At 47.2% G+C, this 18,649-nt stretch overlaps 1 protein-coding gene across 1 annotated transcript in view; it reads right to left on the bottom strand.

Moving 5' to 3' along the window:
* GALNT2 (polypeptide N-acetylgalactosaminyltransferase 2) overlaps positions 1–18,649 on the bottom strand; it is a 185,767-nt gene that overhangs the window by 30,698 nt on the left and 136,420 nt on the right. The window contains exons 4-9 of the mRNA XM_027531034.1: positions 13,718–13,816; positions 13,395–13,462; positions 13,078–13,143; positions 4,647–4,768; positions 3,573–3,660; positions 298–385 (exon numbers count right to left, since the gene is read on the bottom strand). Of these exons, the coding sequence (XP_027386835.1) occupies positions 298–385; positions 3,573–3,660; positions 4,647–4,768; positions 13,078–13,143; positions 13,395–13,462; positions 13,718–13,816 (531 nt within the window). The remainder of the gene's footprint in view (positions 1–297; positions 386–3,572; positions 3,661–4,646; positions 4,769–13,077; positions 13,144–13,394; positions 13,463–13,717; positions 13,817–18,649) is intronic.

Genomic DNA, 18,649 nt, shown 5'->3' with positions numbered 1-18,649 from the left:
TCTGCCCAGACCCTGAGGGCAGCCTGAGATCCCATCCTGTGTGGAAAATGCTCTACATTATCAGCACAAAGGACGTGGAACTGGCAGATCTGATGTATTTAAGTACAAGAAAATAAATCTCAAAGTACTTTATTCTACAAGCTGTTGGCAGAGACTCTCCCTTGAGTGAAGATGAGGGCAAGTGAGGGTGTGGCTGGAGACAAGAGCGCGACTAGGTCCCGAGGGAACATGAGGCTGGAGCCTGATGTCTCACCTGTGACCTCAGAGAAGGGAACCTGAAGGACGCCTGGCACTTACTTTATGGGAGCGACGGGGTTCCCTTGCCGGGACCGTCTCTGCTCAGGGGTCATGTAATCCCATTTGAACACCAAGTTCCAGTCAAAACCTGCAGGTCACAGAAGAGAAAAGAAACACAGGATGCTGTAAGCACGGGCTGCCTGCTGCTGGTACTTCCGTCCCGGGTATTTGGATGGATTCACTGAAAACGAAAGGAAAAACAGATGATGCAGGGGGAAGAGAGAGACTGTGCAGTAGACTGGGACACGGAGACCAGAGGGCTGGGCACACGTTGAAATCCTTCCCCAGGAAGCTTATCCAACACACAAACTGTGGGGCAGTTTTTCCTAAAACCAAAAAGTGTAAGTGTGAAATAAGGAAACTGGAGTCTGTGAGGTAATACCCAAGGGCTGTAAGGAGGTGAGAAAGAAGAGGGATGGATTAAAAAATCTGCCAGGCACCCCCTAACAAGGTCCCAGGGGAGGAGAGAGAGAGAGCAGAGAGGATAAGAGTACGGGTTCCTGGGCCGCAAATTGGGTCCCTTCAGTCTCTGCTGGTTGCAGCTGAGCCGCATGGCGTGGGATTTCACCAAATCCTCTCGGAATGCACCTGGCCCAGCCCTGGGGCAGCATGGGGCTGCACCCATGCAGGTCACCTCACCATCCACATCTGCTCCACCACAAACAGCTGCTGCGGGAGGAGAGCCCAGGACAGCTCAGCTCCTGCAAATTCTTGAGGGGTAAGACAAACTGGACAGTCACACCAAGGATGACAGTGACAGCCGAGGGCCTGAACTGGAAAGCCCCAAACACGCTTACCATTTACTAAGAACCTCCGCAATCTTGTCTCCCAACCTAAGTGCCTCCTCCCAGCATGACTGCCCCCAGGTGAGGCTTTGGGTGGGAGCCTCCCAATCACAGCCCTGGCCTCCTCCAGCCACCCCCAAGTGGCTGCACGATGGTCACCCCTTTTCTCAGGCAGGGGTGCTGAGGGGCAGAGGGGACATGGCCTGCCCACGACAACACGGCCTGGAAGAGGCACCAGAGCCCCGGGCTCCCTGGCGGGGCCCAGTGTTCTGCTTTCTAAGGTTCCATCTGATGTCTCAGTTTTACTGTCTTCTTTTTTAACTGTCGCTTGACCCTCAGTTGTGTGTCTGTCTGGAACAGTCCATCTTCTAATCAGTTCAAAATGTTAGAGATGGAAAAGAAGCCCCTCAGCTTACATAAAGAAACTGGGGTGCCTGGCCGTTGGAAGAAGAGTTCACTCATCTGAGGTGTGAAGAATCAAGAGTGAATAAATCGCACACACGGAAGGCAAAGGTTCTGATGTCTCTCTTGTTTCTCTCTTTACAGTAGGCTTTGCTGAGTTCTTGGGTCTTAGCTGAGTTCTGAGAGGACAGGCTGCCAACCAGCTGAGTTTTAGAACTTGAAGCATTTACCACTGGGCCGTGCAGAAGCCTGCATGCCTCAGGTCACCCCACAGACAGTCCTGGGTCACAGGAGAGCCTGCGGGCCCCAGGTCACCCCCACAGACAGTCCTGGGGTCACAGGAGAGCCTGCGGGCCCCAGGTCACCCCCACAGACAGTCCTGGGGTCACAGGAGAGCCTGCGGGCCCCAGGTCACCCCCACAGACAGTCCTGGGGTCACAGGAGAGCCTGCGGGCCCCAGGTCACCCCCACAGACAGTCCTGGGGTCACAGGAGAGCCTGCGGGCCCCAGGTCACCCCCACAGACAGTCCTGGGGTCACAGGAGAGCCTGCGGGCCCCAGGTCACCCCCACAGACAGTCCTGGGGTCACAGGAGAGCCTGCGGGCCCCAGGTCACCCCCACAGACAGTCCTGGGTCACAGGAGAGCCTGCGGGCCCCAGGTCACCCCCACAGACAGTCCTGGGTCTCAGGAGAGCCTGAGGGTACCAGGTCACCCCCACAGACAGTCCTGGGGTCACAGGAGAGCCTGCGGGCTCCAGGTCACCCCCACAGACAGTCCTGGGTCACAGGAGAGCCTGTGGGCCAGAGGTCACCCCCACAGACAGTCCTGGGTCTCAGGAGAGCCTGTGGGACCCAGGTCACCCCAGAGACACACAGTCCTGGGTCACAGGGACAATAGGGCTGGCTCCTCAGGGCCAGCTAGCATGAGTCCTGTGTACCCATCAGCTTTGTGAAGCTCCTCATGAAAACAGCAGCTCTCCAGGTGGAGTCCAGGAGCCCCTGGGGTCCTCAGGTCCTTTCTGGAGGTCTGTGATACTGAAACTCCTTTCATATTTATATTAAGGCTTTACAGGCCCCTTTCGATCTCATTTTCCCAAAGTGCAGGAAGGAGTTTTCTGGAAGCTTCAGGACAGGAGGCGTCAGTGCACACGGGCAGCACAGGTGTGCCTGCATCACTCCCTGTTCTCACCATCAGCCTTACTTTCTAACACAGCAAATGCTCATCAGCACAGCCCACGTGAATGAAGTTCTTTGGGGCCTTCGATAGTTTTCAAGATGGTAAGGACTGCCAGTGCAGGAGCCACAGGAGACATGGGTTCGAGCCTTGGGTCGGGAATATCCTTCGGAGGAGGAAATGGCAACCCACTCCAGCATTCTTGCGAGGGTAATCCCACTGACAAAGGAACCTAGAAGGCTGCAGTCCACGGGGTCTTGAAGAGTCAGACATGACTGAGCACAATAAAGACAAGATCAGACACCTCACTATGGCGCTTTGTGGAGGGTGGCTTTTACCGTCACACTCAAGACATAAGGGCCCTTGCGAAACTAGTGGCATCATTCAGACAAAAGGGTCCCCAGAAGGAGGCGGGACGTGGTGGCTAGTGGGGAGGGGTGACAGTCAGGCCACAGGAGGGGTGGGCTGTGAAGGAGGCTGGACGTGGTGGCTAGTGGGGAGGGGCTGACAGTCAGGCCACAGGAGGGGTGGGCCGTGCAGGCCTGGGGGCCCAGAAATCAGGGCAGAGCCAGGTGGATGGGTTTCCAGCAGGAGATGGAGGCTATAAGGAGATGGTGGGGTATAGAGGACACACCCGTCAGCCTGGCATCTCTCCACCAGCTCCCATGGGGATGGCTGTGTACACCAAGCCACACGTCCCTGCAGCCATGTAAGTGCAGCAGATAAGGATGGGAATCGTGGAGGCAGTCTCAGGGAGGCCAGGCTGCTTCTGTCCCCTTACGAGCCCTGTGGCTTGAGCACAGGCGCGTTCTTGGTGGGGACCTGCAGGGCCGCATGCAGGTGTTATCGCTGCGCCTGACCTGAGATGGAGCAGCACTGAGCCGCACACAGGCTGGGCCCCAAGCAGCACCTACCGCCTTTTAAGTCCGCAGACGCGCCCACGTACTGAAAGTTGTCCATGTTGATGACATCAATGATCGGGGACACGACACGGGTCCTGTCCTGAAATGCAGGGGAGGCAAGAGCAGGTGTCAGGACCAACCAGGACCTGCACGGGGGAGGCCTGAGCGTCAGTGCCCAGAGGGAGATCCCTGCCCCCAACACCCGCCGCCCCACACCCTGGGGTTTGCCCCCTGGCTTGGCACCCACAGCCCTGCACTGTGCTGGGGGTCAGGAGCACAGAGCACGCGGCCCCAGAGGAGGTGCCAGGGGGTGGGGGTAGCCCCGTACATGTTCACTGGTGGAGAACAACTACCTCCTGGGACTGTTCTTGGCTTTGTTTTATTTCCCTAACAGCCAAGAACAAATGTCAATTTTTATTAACCCCAAAGAAGAAATTAAGAGTGGCTGATAGCATCTCAGCAAGCATTAGCATGAGACTATGTAGTGAGGATTACAACACGTCATTTGAGTTATTTCATTTGTTATTTCATGTTTCATGATTTGCTGCTTATCTGCATTCCTGACTATGGTACAAAAAGAATGACTTGTTCCTTTAATATTTCTCCAGCACTTTCATTACATTTGCTTTATTGTCCCAAAGAAGCTCTTTCTTAGTAGGAAGAAAAGAAAGTCAATAAAACAAGCAGATGGCAACAGAGATGTCACAAGAGGCCGAACGTAACACTAGAGATAGCATTTCTAGGAGGCAAAGATGAGCAGTCCCCGCTCACCTGCTGGCCTCATGCGTCCCTGTGTGGCTGGGGCTGCCCCTGCCCACGAGCCACAGCCCGGGTCTCAGGGCGGCAAGGCCAGGCTGGGGGCCCTGCGGCCTCTGTCCTCAGCACTCTACCTGCTTTGAGCTCAGAATGGGCGCAAAGCTCCGGGCAGGAAAGGAAGACCCTCCGAGGGGGCGGGCTGTCTTAGACGATCCAGACTCTCAGCAGCCTCTGCTCACCCTCCCCTGTACGTGCCAAGCGGTTTTCCCTACTGACAGATTCCCACAGTGGACGAAATCGCCCAGAGGCCCGTCCCGGCCGCACCCTCACCTCAGCCACCCTCTCCAGGAGGGGCTCCAGCCAGCGCTCGTTGCACTCGCAGTGGCTGTCCAGGAAGGTCAGCACCTTGGCCTGCGCTGCGTCGGCCCCCCGCACCCGCGACCTCATCAGGCCTGTGGAGTGACAGCACAAGCACGTCAGGGGAGAAACTGAGGGAACCCAGCACCCGCACCCCTCACGCAGCCCTCTCTCTGGCACAGACTTTACCACCCACATTTGCGGAGGGATCAACACCGCCTTGAGGTCACCCAGATAAAGACTTTTTTTTTTAAAGCTCACTGGATGACTGAGAAAACAACTTGAAAAACCGCCTTCTGAGGAAGGCCTTTACATAATTGAAGTCTCTACCAAGCAACTGAAATGTGTAACTTCCGAAACTACTTTCATGGCAACAGAGTTTTCTAATTAACTAGGGTACGAAATGTGTTACCCAGACACTTCAAGTGCTAATGGAGCCAATTTTAATGGCAATAATTTAATGATAATAGTGTTGTGAATGTCTTTGTCTTCAAAGACTTATCACAAGCCAAATTAACATAAAAGATAAAGCCCAGTTGTTTGACTTTTACACAAAATTAGTTATACTATTTGGTCACATTAAAAAATTTATATACTTGTGATCTGCTGATTATATACACCTTTTATTATCACACAAAGTCTTCTCATACATAGTATATTCATCACTAGATGCTGGGAATAAATACATGGAGACGATGAGAATATTCCCAACCAGTGAGGACACTACAGTGTTGTATGTTCTTTACACAGTACAGTAGTCAAAAAGGGTTTTCAGTGATTCTTAAAGACCTGAATGTTAGAGCAGGAAGATCGGGCAAACAATTTCTGGGTTTGGTATTATGAAGTAGCAAACCATGTTCCAGAGAACAAGTATAAACTCTGAGCAAAATGGAAAATCCAATTTTGGAAAGGGCTCGAGTAGCCAAGGGCAGGCAGAAACTAGAGGGCTGCTGCTGCTGCTAAGTCACTTCAGTCGTGTCCGACTCTGTGCAACCCCATAGACGGCAGCCCACCAGGCTCTCCCGTCCCTGGGACTCTCCAGGCAAGAACACTGGAGTGGGTTGCCATTTCCTCCTCCAATGCATGAAAGTGAAAAGTGAAAGTGAAGTCGCTCAGTCGTGTCCGACTCTTAGCGACCCCATGGACTGCACCCTACCAGGCTCCTCCGTCCATGGGATTTGCCAGGCAAGAATACTGGAGTGGGGTACCATTGCCTTCTCCAACTAGAGGGCATTCAACCCCTAAATGAAGAGAATTAGGGATTTCCCTGGTGGTCTAATGGTTAAGAATCCACCTTCCAGGGCAGGGGATCTGGGTTTGATCCCTGGCTGGGGAAGTAAGATCCCACGTAGTGGGGACAACCAGGTCCATGTGCACAGCAGGAGAAGCGCGTGTGCTGAGACTAGAGAGAAGCCCCTGCGGGCCATGCCCAGAGACAGGCCGAGGACCGGAGTGAAGACCAGTGCAGCCAAACAATAATAGTAATAAAATCACATGGACCGAAAATTCTCTTTACATGGGATTTCCCCCTAGTGTTACTCTCCAATCCACTGCAATGCAGCTGTTTGGGGCTGAAGTATCAGAGGGTAGAGTCTGGGGTTTCTAGAGTGGCTGAAACAGAAGGAGGAGATCCTGGGAGGGATCTGGTGATCCCTGAAATCCTTGGCTGACTCCTGACCTGCAGGCACAGAGGAGACCCTAAAGAGTCCATGAAGATAAACAATTAGAAGACAGAAAGGACGGAGATTTCTGCTGGAATCAAGTTCTGGCACTCGAGTTCTGCCAAGCTAGAAGGGTTTGGTAAACACCGCAGTTCTACAGAAACTCCAGCAGGGAAACATTAGGAATACAGACTATGTCTCAGGAATAAGGGTTTCACCTAAGACACACTCATCCTAGTGAAGCATAATGACAAACCTACACAAGTTCAAGGTCATAAGCTGGTTATTTAATTAACCATATATAACAAAGATCTTTCTCTAGACAAAGATAACAGAATCTAGTGTCTCTACACGACGAAGGCAATGGCACCCCACTCCAGTACTCTTGCCTGGAAAACCCCATGGACGGAGGAGCCTGGTGGGCTGCAGTCCATGTGGTTGCTAAGGGTCAGACATGACTGAGCGAATTCACTTTTCACTTTCATGCATTGGAGAAGGAAATGGCAACCTACTCCAGTGTTCTTGCCTGGAGAATCCCAGGGACAGGGGAGCCTGGTGAGCTGCTGTCTATGGGGTCACACAGAGTCGGACACGACTGAAGTGACTTAGCAGCAGCAGCAGCAGTGTCTCTACAACATATCATTCACCATTTCCAACATAAAATAAAAAAAATTAGCAGACATGAGAAGAGAAAAATGTATTCCATATTCAAGAGAAAAAAAGTCAATAGAAACATCCTGAGATGATTCAGATGTTGAAATCAATAGATGAGGGTTTTAAAGATGCTATTATAATAACTTTATCCAAGAACTCCAAGGAAATGATGATTGGAATGAGCAAACATGGGGAATCTCAGCATAGAAATGGAAACTACAAGAATTAAATGGATATTCCTGAACTGAAAACTGCAATTGTCTGAAATAAAAAATTGACTGACTGGGCTGAATAGTAGATTAACCATATCAGTGAATTTGAAAATGGATCAATAAAGACTGATCTATCTGGTGAATAGAGAATAATACTGAAAGATAAAAAAAGCTGAAGCAACCTATGGATAATATCAAGTGGTATAACACATATGTACACCTAGAGGCCAAGAATGAGGCATGAAACAATATGTAAAGAAATAGAAGCCCAAAGATTTCCCAAATTCAGTGAAAACTTCAACTTACAAATTCAAAGGGGTCAGCAAATCTGGAGCAGGATAAAGGCAAGGCAAATCAAATATAACCAGGTCACAGTCAAAATGCTAAAACCAAAGATAAAGAGACAGTCTGCAAATCAGCAAGAAGAAATACCCTGCAGCAGACAAGGAGCCAGCAACACGGACGCCTACACATGAGCAGAGAGACAGAGATCAGAGGCAGTGGGGCGGTGTGTTCACAGTGCTGGAAGACAGACGAACGGTCAGCTCAGACACCTACACGTGAACAGAGAGACATAGGCGAGAGACAGTGGGGCAGCATGTTCACAGTGCTGGAAGACAGACGAAGAGTCAGTTCAGACGCCTACACGTGAACAGAGAAACAGAGGCAAGAGACAGTGGGGTGGCGTGTTCACAGTGCTGGAAGACAGACTAACAGTCAGTTCAGACGCCTACACGTGAGACAGAGAGACAGAGATCGGAGACAGTGGGGTGGTGTGTTCACAGTGCTGGAAGACAGACGAGTGGTCAGCTCAGATGCCTGCATGTGGACAGAGAGACAGAGGCCAGAGACAGTGGGGTGGCGTGTTCAGTGCTGGAAGACAGATGAACGGTCAGCTCAGACGCCTGCACGTGGACAGAGAGACAGAGGCCAGAGACAGTGGGGTGGCATGTTCAGTGCTGGAAGACAGATGAACGGTCAGCTCAGACGCCTGCACGTGGACAGAGAGACAGAGGCCAGAGACAGTGGGGTGGCATGTTCAGTGCTGGAAGACAGATGAATGGTCAGCTCAGACGCCTGCACGTGGACAGAGAGACAGAGGCCAGAGACAGTGGGGTGGCATGTTCAGTGCTGGAAGACAGATGAATGGTCAGCTCAGACGCCTGCACGTGGACAGAGAGACAGAGGCCAGAGACAGTGGGGCAGCATGTTCAGTGCTGGAAGACAGATGAATGGTCAGTTCAGAAGCCTACACGTGAGCAGAGAGACAGAGGCCAGAGGCAGTGGGGTGGTGTGTTCACAGTGCTGGAAGACAGACGAATGCTCAGCTCAGACGCCTACACATGAGCAGAGAGACAGAGTCCAGAGGCAGTGGGGCGGCGTGTTCACAGTGCTGGAAGACAGATGAATGGTCAGCTCAGAATTCTACTCAGAGAACACACTCTTCACTAACAAAGGAAAAAGAAAGGCTTTTCAGACAAAGAGAAAGTGAGAGATTTTATTTCCTACAAGAAAAATGAAGTTTTAAAGGTTCTCTGGGCTGGAGGGAAATGACATTAGACAGAAAGCTGAATCTACGGAAAAAAACGAAGATACTAGAAACAAAAAATACAAGGATAAATTTTACAGTCCATTTATATATTCTAATTTCTTTATAAGATAACATTATTTAAATCAAGTGTTTTAACACTATATTTTGGGGTTTAAACCATATCATAACAACAAATGAAGGAAATATATGACAACAATAATATACAGGACAAGAGATAGAAATGGAATTAATTGTTGCAAGGTTTTACATAAAGTTGTAATTGACTCTAAATAGACTGTTACAAGTTAAAAATGTATGTTGTAACACTCAGAGCAACCAGTATAAGAACTGCATAGCTAAAAAGCTACAAAAAATATGAAAATGGAACACTAAAATAAACAAAAATTACTTCAAACTACATTACCAAGCTATAGCAATCAAAACAGTATGTCCTTGGCATAAAAATAGGTATATAGGTCAATGAGACAGAATGGAGAGCCCAGAAATGAACACACCCACACATATGGCTATTAATTTACAACAAAGGAACTAAGAATACACACGGAGAAAGGATAATCTCTTTAATAAATGGTGTTGGGAAACTGGACAGCCACAAGCAAAAGAAAGAAACTGGACCCCTATCTTACGTTATACACAAAAACCAACTCAAAATGGATTAAGGGTCTGAAAATTAAGGCTTGAAACCATAAAACTTCTAGAAGAAAATATAGGTAAGCTTCTTAACATTCAGTTCAGTTCAGTTGCTCAGTCGTGTCCAACTCTTTGCGACCCCATGAATGGCAGCATGCAGGCCTCCCTGTCCATCACAACTCCCGGAGTTCACTCAGACTCATGCCCACCAAGTGGTGGTAATAATCTTTTTTAAAATTTGACACCAAAGCAAAGGCAGCAAAAGCAAAAACAATGGGAGTACATCAAACTAAAAAGCTTCTGCAGAGCACGCGCACACACACACACGCACACACAGAAACTATTCATAAAATGAGAAGGCAACCTATAGAACGAGAAAAAGTATTTGCAAATCACGCAACTGATAAGAGATTAGTGTCCAAAATATATAAAGAACTCATACAACTCAATAGCAAAAACAAAAACAAAATAATCTGATTAAAAATAGGCAGAGGAATTGAAAAGACGTTTTTCCAATGAAGACATATAAATGGACAACACGTACATGAAAAGGTGCTCAACATAAAGGGTATTATAATTATATAATTATAATCACATTTTATCATATAATTATATAACCATATAACTCATATCATATAATTATATGGTATGTATTTTATGATATCCGTATCATATAATCATAATTTTATTATATATAATCATAATTATAATCATAATCATCAGGGGATTCAAACCAAAACACCTCACACTTCACAGAATGTCTGTCATCAAAAAGACAAGAGATATCAAGTGCTGGTAAGGACGTGGAGAAAAGGGAACCCTTGTACACTGTTTGTAGGAATGTAAATATGTGTATTCACTATGGAAAACAGTATGGACAGTCTTCAAAAATTAAAAGTAGAACTACCGTACGATCTAGCAATTCCAAGGAAATAAAAATCACCAGCATTATTTACAATAGCCAAGACACTGAAGCAAACTAAATGTCCACTGATAGACAAATGGATAAAGAAAATGTCACACACACACACACACTCACACACACACACACTCACACACACACACTGCCATTTGCAGCAACAATATGGATGGATCTTGAGGGCATAATGCTACACGAAAAAAGTCAAACAGAGAAAAAGACAAATACTCAGTGAGCTCACTAATATGGGAATCTAAAAAAATTATCTCAACGATAAAGAGAACAGATTGATGGTTGCTAGAGGGAGGGAGCCCTCAAGAGTACTAGAGTACTCTTGCCTGGAAAATCCCATGGACAGAGGAGCCTGGTAGGCTTCAGTCCATGGGGTCGCTAAGAGTCGGACACGACTGAGCAACTTCAATTTCACTTTTCACTTTCATGCACTGGAGAAGGAAATGGCAACCCACTCTAGTGTTCTTGCCTGGAGAATCCCAGGGACGGCGGAGCCTGATGGGCTGCCGTCTATGGGGTCGCACAGAGTCGACCACGACTGAAGCGACTTAGCAGCAGCAGCAGCAGCAGAGGGAGGGGGATGGGTGAATGTGGTCAAAAAGCACAAATTTCCAGTTAATGAGATAAAAGTTCTGGGATGTGATGTGCAGCGTGGTGACCGTAGTTAATAATACTGTTTTGTATATTTGAAAGTTGCTTTGAGAGTAGATCCTGAAAGTTCTCATCATAAGAAAAAGAACTTGGAGCTGTGTGAGGTGATGGGTGTTAACTAAGCTTACTGTGGTGATCACTTCACAATATATACATACATCAAATCACTATATTGTATACCACAAATGAATACAATATTTTATGTCAATTATATATATCAATAACCTGGAAAAAATCAATTAACAGGCAGGACAGTAGGAACAAAGAAACAAAAAGCACATGGGACAAATTGAGAACTCGGCTTATGAACATGGTTTTGGCCCCACTACTGTCATTAAATAGCTGGATGATCTTGAAAACGCAACTTAACTTCTTTCAACCTTAATGTTTCCATCTGTACAACAACTAGGTTTTCAAACTTTCAAAGTACATCGGTATTATCAAAATGCAGATGCCCAGGCCCCACCCCTAGACATCTAAAAATTCTAATTCAGTTGTGGGTAGCATCCAGGAATGGTCTTCTTTTAGGTTCCCTAGGTGACTATAATCAAAAGCCAGGTAAGGAACGCTGGCACAATTAACTCCCAGCACTAAACGACCCCAGGATTGCTCCTTCACTGTAAGATTTCAAGCAGTTGGCTTGCTCTGTCATCTAGCAGCATTGCTGTGAGCACTTCTGTATATGTTTAACTATATGGGATACACACACACAGGCACACACACATTTGTGTGTGTGTTTTTTGACTCAACTATCTCATTCCTCATGTGTTCCACATAGGTCTATCACAATCTGGCTTCCCACAGCTGTTCCTCTTCATTCTTTCCCAAAACAAGGTGGGTTCTCCTCCACATGAACAGCCTAACTTGAAGCAAATGGCAGGTTACTTTTAGAAACACTGCTTTTGATTTCTAAGCAGGTTAAAGGCACTCTGATATGGCTAGCATGCAGTTTGCCAGTTACAACAGCCAACATGAAAGATAATTTTTCTTTTTTTTTTTTCCTCTTCACCTTTTTTCCCCGTACCAGACGACACTTTGGTTTTGATTTCAACAAGTTATTATGTAACTTCTTTGGGGGCAAGTACAGTGCAAGATTTTGGTTTAATCAAAGCTTGAGGGACAGATATAAGTCCAGCAAACAGTTTGCTTGGCGGCAAGGCTGACCCCATTGTTTATGCATCACGAACATCTGGATTGGTGATCTTTGTTGGTTAAAATATGATGTTGATGACATCGCCCTAACAGGCTCACCCACTTTATTGGCTGATGAGATTCTTGCTAAGAAAGACTGACTCCAGCTGGAGCACACAGGGGACCAGATGAAAGACAGTGTTCACTGATCACAGGCCACAGCCACCACTCCAGGATCAACAGTCATCCTCAAATAGCAAAAACAGCACATAGTTTAAAGCTCTGCCGTTTTCCCTACAGAAAGGTTCTCAGGACCCTGGAAGAGCCAAGAATCCAGCCATTAGCTCTCTACCAGCATGGATGCACTGGGTGTTAATTACACTGTGATTTCAGTTTCCTTTCCAGACACTTCAAAGTAATGCCTTCCCCTCTGGAGTCTCTCTTCCAACTGCCAATAAAGTGGACTGGATGAGCCCAGCTCCAGCAAAGACAAGACTGACAGCAGGTTTCAAGGCTGGCATTTGCAAATCCAGTAAGCATGTAATTACAGTGCTCTTTCCCCTTTTTGGATGGTTCACCTCGGGCAAGCTGTCAAACTTGAATCCCAGTTATTTTATCAGATGCCTGAAGCATGGAGTCATTAAAGTTCTCATTACTAAATCTCAGTTTTTCTTCTTAATTCTAGTACTCAAGGGACTTGATAAGATTTCCTAGGTTGTGAAAGAGAGAAGCCAGTTTTCTAAATACATAAATAACAATGTAATTTGAACTCTAGCCCTCGTGCACAATTTCAATTAGGTAAGCTTTTAATGTCCTTCCTATGTTTGCTGGGAGAGGCTCCCAAGAGGCTGTGCTGGAGGGAGGCAGACAAAAGACCAGACAGTTAATTGTTCCTGTAGCTGAAATGTTTCTTCACATTATTACTGGGTTCAGGAAAAGTCAGAATTCAACTGTTTTAGTATTGAATTAAGAGAAGTCTTACCTTCTCGCCGATCATTTCGAAGTACACGTACTTTCTCAATTTTCCCCAAAAGAGCTCCGTCTTCAGCTGGGAAAAGAAAAGAAGCAAAGCTTTTGAACCTCAAGTTTACAAAGGGCTTGGGGGGCAGGGATGGTGATTTTCCATCACCTATGGGCTGATGAGCCCCTTGGGGTTTCAGAGAGGCCCTCTTTCTGCTGCTCCCACTTCTTGAGGCCTTTTCTTCAAACTTGTCCTTAGCATCCACAGCCCAGAAAGGCTGGGGCCCAGGAGAAGGGCCAGAAGGAGGGGGTGGGGGTGGGGGATCGGTCTCTACTTACGGTCATTGCTGTAGTCATCCACCAAGATGATTTCTTTTATCAGGTGGGGCGGGCTTTTCTTAAGGACACTGAGGAAAGGCAGAAAGATAAAGTTGCAGGCCTTTCAGGGGTGTGATGGGGGTGGGAAACTCTCATCCCCTGGCCCCAGTCCTGGATGGAGGAGCTGCCAGCCCCTCCTGTGCTGCACAGTCAGGGGACCTGTCTGCTCCCCCGGACAGCCCTTGCCTGGCTGTGCTGGGCACCTGGCTCTTGTTCTGCATCCCTGCCGGGGATGCCCCTCTAAGCTTCAGTGGGTGGGAACGGGTGGCAGGTGTGGGCCTCACCTGACCACTGTCCTCAGCAAAGCTGACCTGGCTTCATTGTGAAATGTGATGACCACGCTGGTGGCTGGCAGATCTACCCGCCACTGCTTCCGCTGACACCTGCAGGAAAAGAAAGAGGGACCTGAACCATGAGCTGGGACAAACCCCAGCGAGCCCCGACAGCACGGGCAGCTGGCCCTGCAGGACAGCACTCGGGGTGAACCTGCTGTTTGTAGGAGGCACTGGCCTATTATGAGATGCAGTGACAAGGGTACATCAGGAAACAGGAAAACACAACCAAAGCAACAGTTTAAGAGATGAAAGATTTCAGCAAAAAGTAACATACTGAGAACATCTTTCTAATGTGTTAAAAAAAAAAAAGTGTTTCGAAACAGTGAATTCCCATTCAGTCGCACATGCTGATACACCTATATAGATGTGCTTTTCACAATTCACAGCGGTTACTTCTGAGGCGTGGAATCAACTGTGTGATGCTGCTCTTTTCTTCTTTCCTACTTTGCCTGCAGCAAGCATGTGGGTTGCTGGGATTCTTAGCTGAGGTGTATTTGGTATCTGGCTCTACCCTGGTCCTGGATCGCAGGACACACACCCCTCCCCTTGCCAGACTGTGTCGTCCTAGGTGCCAGTCCTGCAGGCTGCTGTGGGAGAGGGGAGGATGGTTGGGCCTTTGAGCCCATCAGCTCCCCTTCTACTTCCAGCAGCACTGAAAGAACCAGGGACCAGGCTGAATAAAGTCCCTGCAAATTGTGGGCAGACTGCAACAAGCACTTCTCGAGTCTGCACTTCTCTGTCTGCATTTCCCTGCAGACAGACACAAGGCTGTGAGGGCCCAGAAAAGCTGTTTCAGAACACAGGACTCTAGAGCCCTGGGCTGAAGATGCTGAGCCATCACCCACTAGGCAACAGCAAGGACCAGCAAAAGGAGGTTGGGCTCAGCAGGAACAACATCAGGGGCACTGCAAGTCCCTCGAAAGCTCCGTGACCTGAAAAACACGCCAGCAGAGAGGTGATGCTCCAGAGAATCCTGAGAGAACAAGACCCCGGGCAGGCTTATAGCTCTTGAGGACTGCTGCGAACAAATTATGGCATGAGGGCATTCAGGAGTCATCAGGCTGGTGGTACTACTGATTCTAGCTGGGAAAAGGGGTGAGGACAGACAGCTAAAGCCTTTTTGGCCTCTGGAAGCAGCTCTTGGCCCGAGGTGGAGACAGCGATGATCTTGCCTGCAGTAGGGTGGGGACCATCAGTCAGCCACCAGGGACGCGGTCCCCTCCACACTGTGCTCACCATCTGGGATCCCTGCACTGGTATCAAAGAAGGTGGAACACTTTCCGTTGGGCCAATATATTTTCAAGAGTTTGTTTTACTCTCGGGACTTTCCTGGTGGTGCAGTGGCTAAGTGCTCTCAATGCAGGGAGTCTGGACTCAACCCCGGGTCAGGGCACTAGATCCCACATGCCACAACTAAGAGTTCTCATGCCACAACAAAGACCCCAGCGCAGTCAAACAAGTATTTTTTGAAGAACTTGTCTTACTCTTTAGCTCTTAATGTAATTGACCACAGCTGCAAATGATCTGCTCCCAGAATTAAAACTATTCATCTTAAAGATGAGAAATGAGTAGGAAAAGGAGAAAGATTAATATATTTGGAGCTCAGCAGTGCCTTAAAGGAAAATGGTTGACACATTATTTTCCCTCAGGATTGGGAAAACTATTTCAGAGAGCAAATTTTGAAAATGAGCAAGAAAATCAGTACAATTAAAAAGCAATTAGGTCAGATCACAAAATGGGCTTCTGTTTATTTTAGTTATATGGATAGCTGGATTTTAATTAACTATGAGAAAATGACATACCAGTCACTGTTGGGGAAAAGAATGCATTCTGGAATTAATGTCAAGTCTTTAATGACAAGTAGATTGATAGGCGAGGGTTTTTTTTTTTTTTTTTTCAGTTTTAAGAATTTGTTGATTGTTAGATTAAGGAAGTAAGAATCTGCAAGGTTCAACTGTAAACAAATGACCAACAAATGTCATTCCCAAGAACCTAATCGGCAACGCTAATGAAATAAGAACCCCAGGATAGGAGCCAATACTCTCTGCAATCAAACCCCACTCCACACAGTTGAGGGGGGTGCTTTGCTGAGCTGAGCAAATTTACTGAACTCTGTCTGGTGCAGCCACGTGAAAAATCAAAAGGAGAGAAGGGAGCATTTTTCAGGCTCAAATCATAGTAAACTCAGCCGATGCAATCACGTCCTATTTCCTCGTTTTCTGTCTCTCTGCAGGAAGCCTCGTCTTCCACGAGCATTTGGCATTCTCAAGGGGCTTTGAACACATTTTTCAGAACACAGCATTCATACCATTTTATTAAAATTCCTCTCCAGTCATAAGGCACCAAGTTTTGCTAGGAATTGGCAATTAGGAAATTTAAGAGGTATATCCTATTTCTAAGATAAAGAGGGATGACAAGTAAAAACTGGGAAATAACTCATACCTTGTGAGTTTAAGAGTGTTATATGTATGCATATGAATTCAGATCCTAAGTCTTCACACTGAGCCAAGAAAAAGGAGGGGTTGTTTGAAGAATTTCTTTAAAAAGAAACAGAATAAATCTTGCACGTAAAGAGCTCTGTCGCTGCCAAGCAGTCTTCTCTGCTTCAGAGCTGGTGAAAGAACGCCTGCCTGATATAGAAACCCACTAGGGCGGCTAGCTGTCAGGGGCACCTTCATCCTGGAGCTTCTCTGAGAACTGAGCAGAAGCCGGGGCTTATTTGGCAGCAGCAGCATGGAGAGTCTGCAGTCAATTCTGTTCTCCCTCCCAGACGATGCAGCTGAGGCAGTGTGATGTGGAGGATAGCTTTGGGTCAAGTTCACTTAAGTTTCCATGGGTCATTCTGGTAATTTCCTGTCAAGTGGGGACTTTAAAAAACTGGACACACAATGATTTTTAAAAATATCTTATTGAGCTTTAAATTTCTGTGAGACCAGACGGCCATCGTATCTGATCTTTCAATCAGCTGATGTCTAGTGCCCTGAGCACCTGAGCCCTCAGGGTGCAGAAGGAACCTGTCTCTGGGGAGGCTTGTATCTGATGCAAATGTTATACGTAGGTTTGGTCGAGACACTGATGAAATATTCAACCACCACATGTCCTCAGACTGGGAAGTTAGGGGCTCCGTTTAATAACATTGAAGGCTGCCCCATGTTGTGGAAAGGGGTACAGAAATATGCTGTTTACCCCATGCCTTCAACCTACCTCCCAGCCCCACTGATGGTCTGGCCTGTGGTAACCTTGGTAACTGAGTGATCTGAGGCACTGCATCCTTCTTCATCTGTGAAACTGGCCCTTACAATTTTGCATGGTTAATGGGACAATCAAGAAACAAAGAAGGACTCTGAATATTGGAAAGGTTGCTGTCATCCTAATAAGGGTTATCATATGCACTTGGCTGCTGTGTATCAACAGGCATCTACCCAGGCATCTTCTACCAAGCACCTGAGGCTCAATCCCTCTCTGACACCAGCAGGGTCCCCGGAGAGGGCTGTGAAGACCCCACTACCCTAAGCATTCAACACCAGCCCATGGTCTAATCACGCCCTGGGGTCCCACGTAGGGGTAAATTTCCGGCAAATGGGGACCCTGGATGTCAGTCTCCATGGCAGCAGAGTCTTGCTGTGTGTCCAAAGTGGGCCTTCTAGCTGGGTCTCAGCTTCCCATGAAACACCTGGAGGGGAAATACCAGGATCATTCACAGTATTTCAAGGTTCTGGTTGCTGTCATGTGTATTTCTCTTTAGAAATTATTGACCTAAATAAATTTTAGAAATAAATTTTGGATTTATTCTCTGATTTTAACTGGAGTCTGCCCTGAGAGACAAATCTAGCTTTGATTTGCTGACAACAAAACAAAGCAAAGCATGGGGAGAAAAATAAACAAGCAAAAACAAATTCAGTTCAGTTCAGTCACTCAGTCATGTCCAACTCTTTGCAACCCCTTGGACTGCAGCATGCCAGGCCTCCCTGTCCATCACCAACTCCCGGAGCTTATTCAAACTCACATTCATTGAGTCGGTGATGCCATCCAACCATCTCATCCTCTGTCGTCCCCTTCTCCTCCTACCTTCAATCTTTCCCAGCATCAGGGTCTTTTCCAATGAGTCAGTTCTTTACATCAGGTGGCCAAAATATTGGAGTTTCAGCTTCAGCATCAGTCCTTCCAAAGACTATTCAGGACTGATTTCCTTCAGGATGGACTGGTTGGATCTCTTTGCAGTCCAAGGGACTCTCAAGAGTCTTCTCCAACACCACAGTTCAGAAGCATCAATTCTTCAGCGCTCAGCTTTCTTCATATTCCAATTCTCACATCCATACATGACTACTGGAAAAACCATAGCCTTGACTAGATGGACCTTTGTTGGCAAAGTAATGTCTCTGTTTTTTAATATGCTGTCTAGGTAGGTCATAGCTTTTCTTCCAAGGAGCAAGCATTTTTTAATTCCATGGCTGCAGTCACCATCTGCAGTGATTTGGAGCCCCCAAAAATAAAAGTCGGCCACTGTTTCCCCATCTATTTGCTATGAAGTGATGGAACCGGATGCCATAATCTTCGTTTTCTGAATGTTGAACTTTAAGTCAACTTTTTCACCCTCCTCTTTGACTTTCATCAAGAGGCTCTTTAGTTCTTCTTCACTTTCTGCCATAAAGGTGGTGTCATCTGCATATCTGAGGTTATTGAGATTTCTCCCAGCAATCTTGATTCCAGCTGTGCTTCATCCAACCCAGCATTTCACATGATGTACTCTGCATATAAGTTAAATAAGCAGGGTGACAATATACAGCCTTGACATACTCCTTTTCCTATTTGGAACCAGTCTGTTGTTCCATGTCCAGTTCTAACTATTGCTTCTTGACCTGCATACAGATTTCTCAGGAG

The sequence above is a fragment of the Bos indicus x Bos taurus genome, chromosome 28 (genome assembly GCF_003369695.1).
Source record: "Bos indicus x Bos taurus breed Angus x Brahman F1 hybrid chromosome 28, Bos_hybrid_MaternalHap_v2.0, whole genome shotgun sequence".
Classification (NCBI taxonomy): Eukaryota; Metazoa; Chordata; class Mammalia; order Artiodactyla; family Bovidae; genus Bos; species Bos indicus x Bos taurus.
The sequence above is the reverse complement of the archived record's forward strand: the minus strand, read 5'-3'. Positions and strand labels throughout refer to the sequence as shown.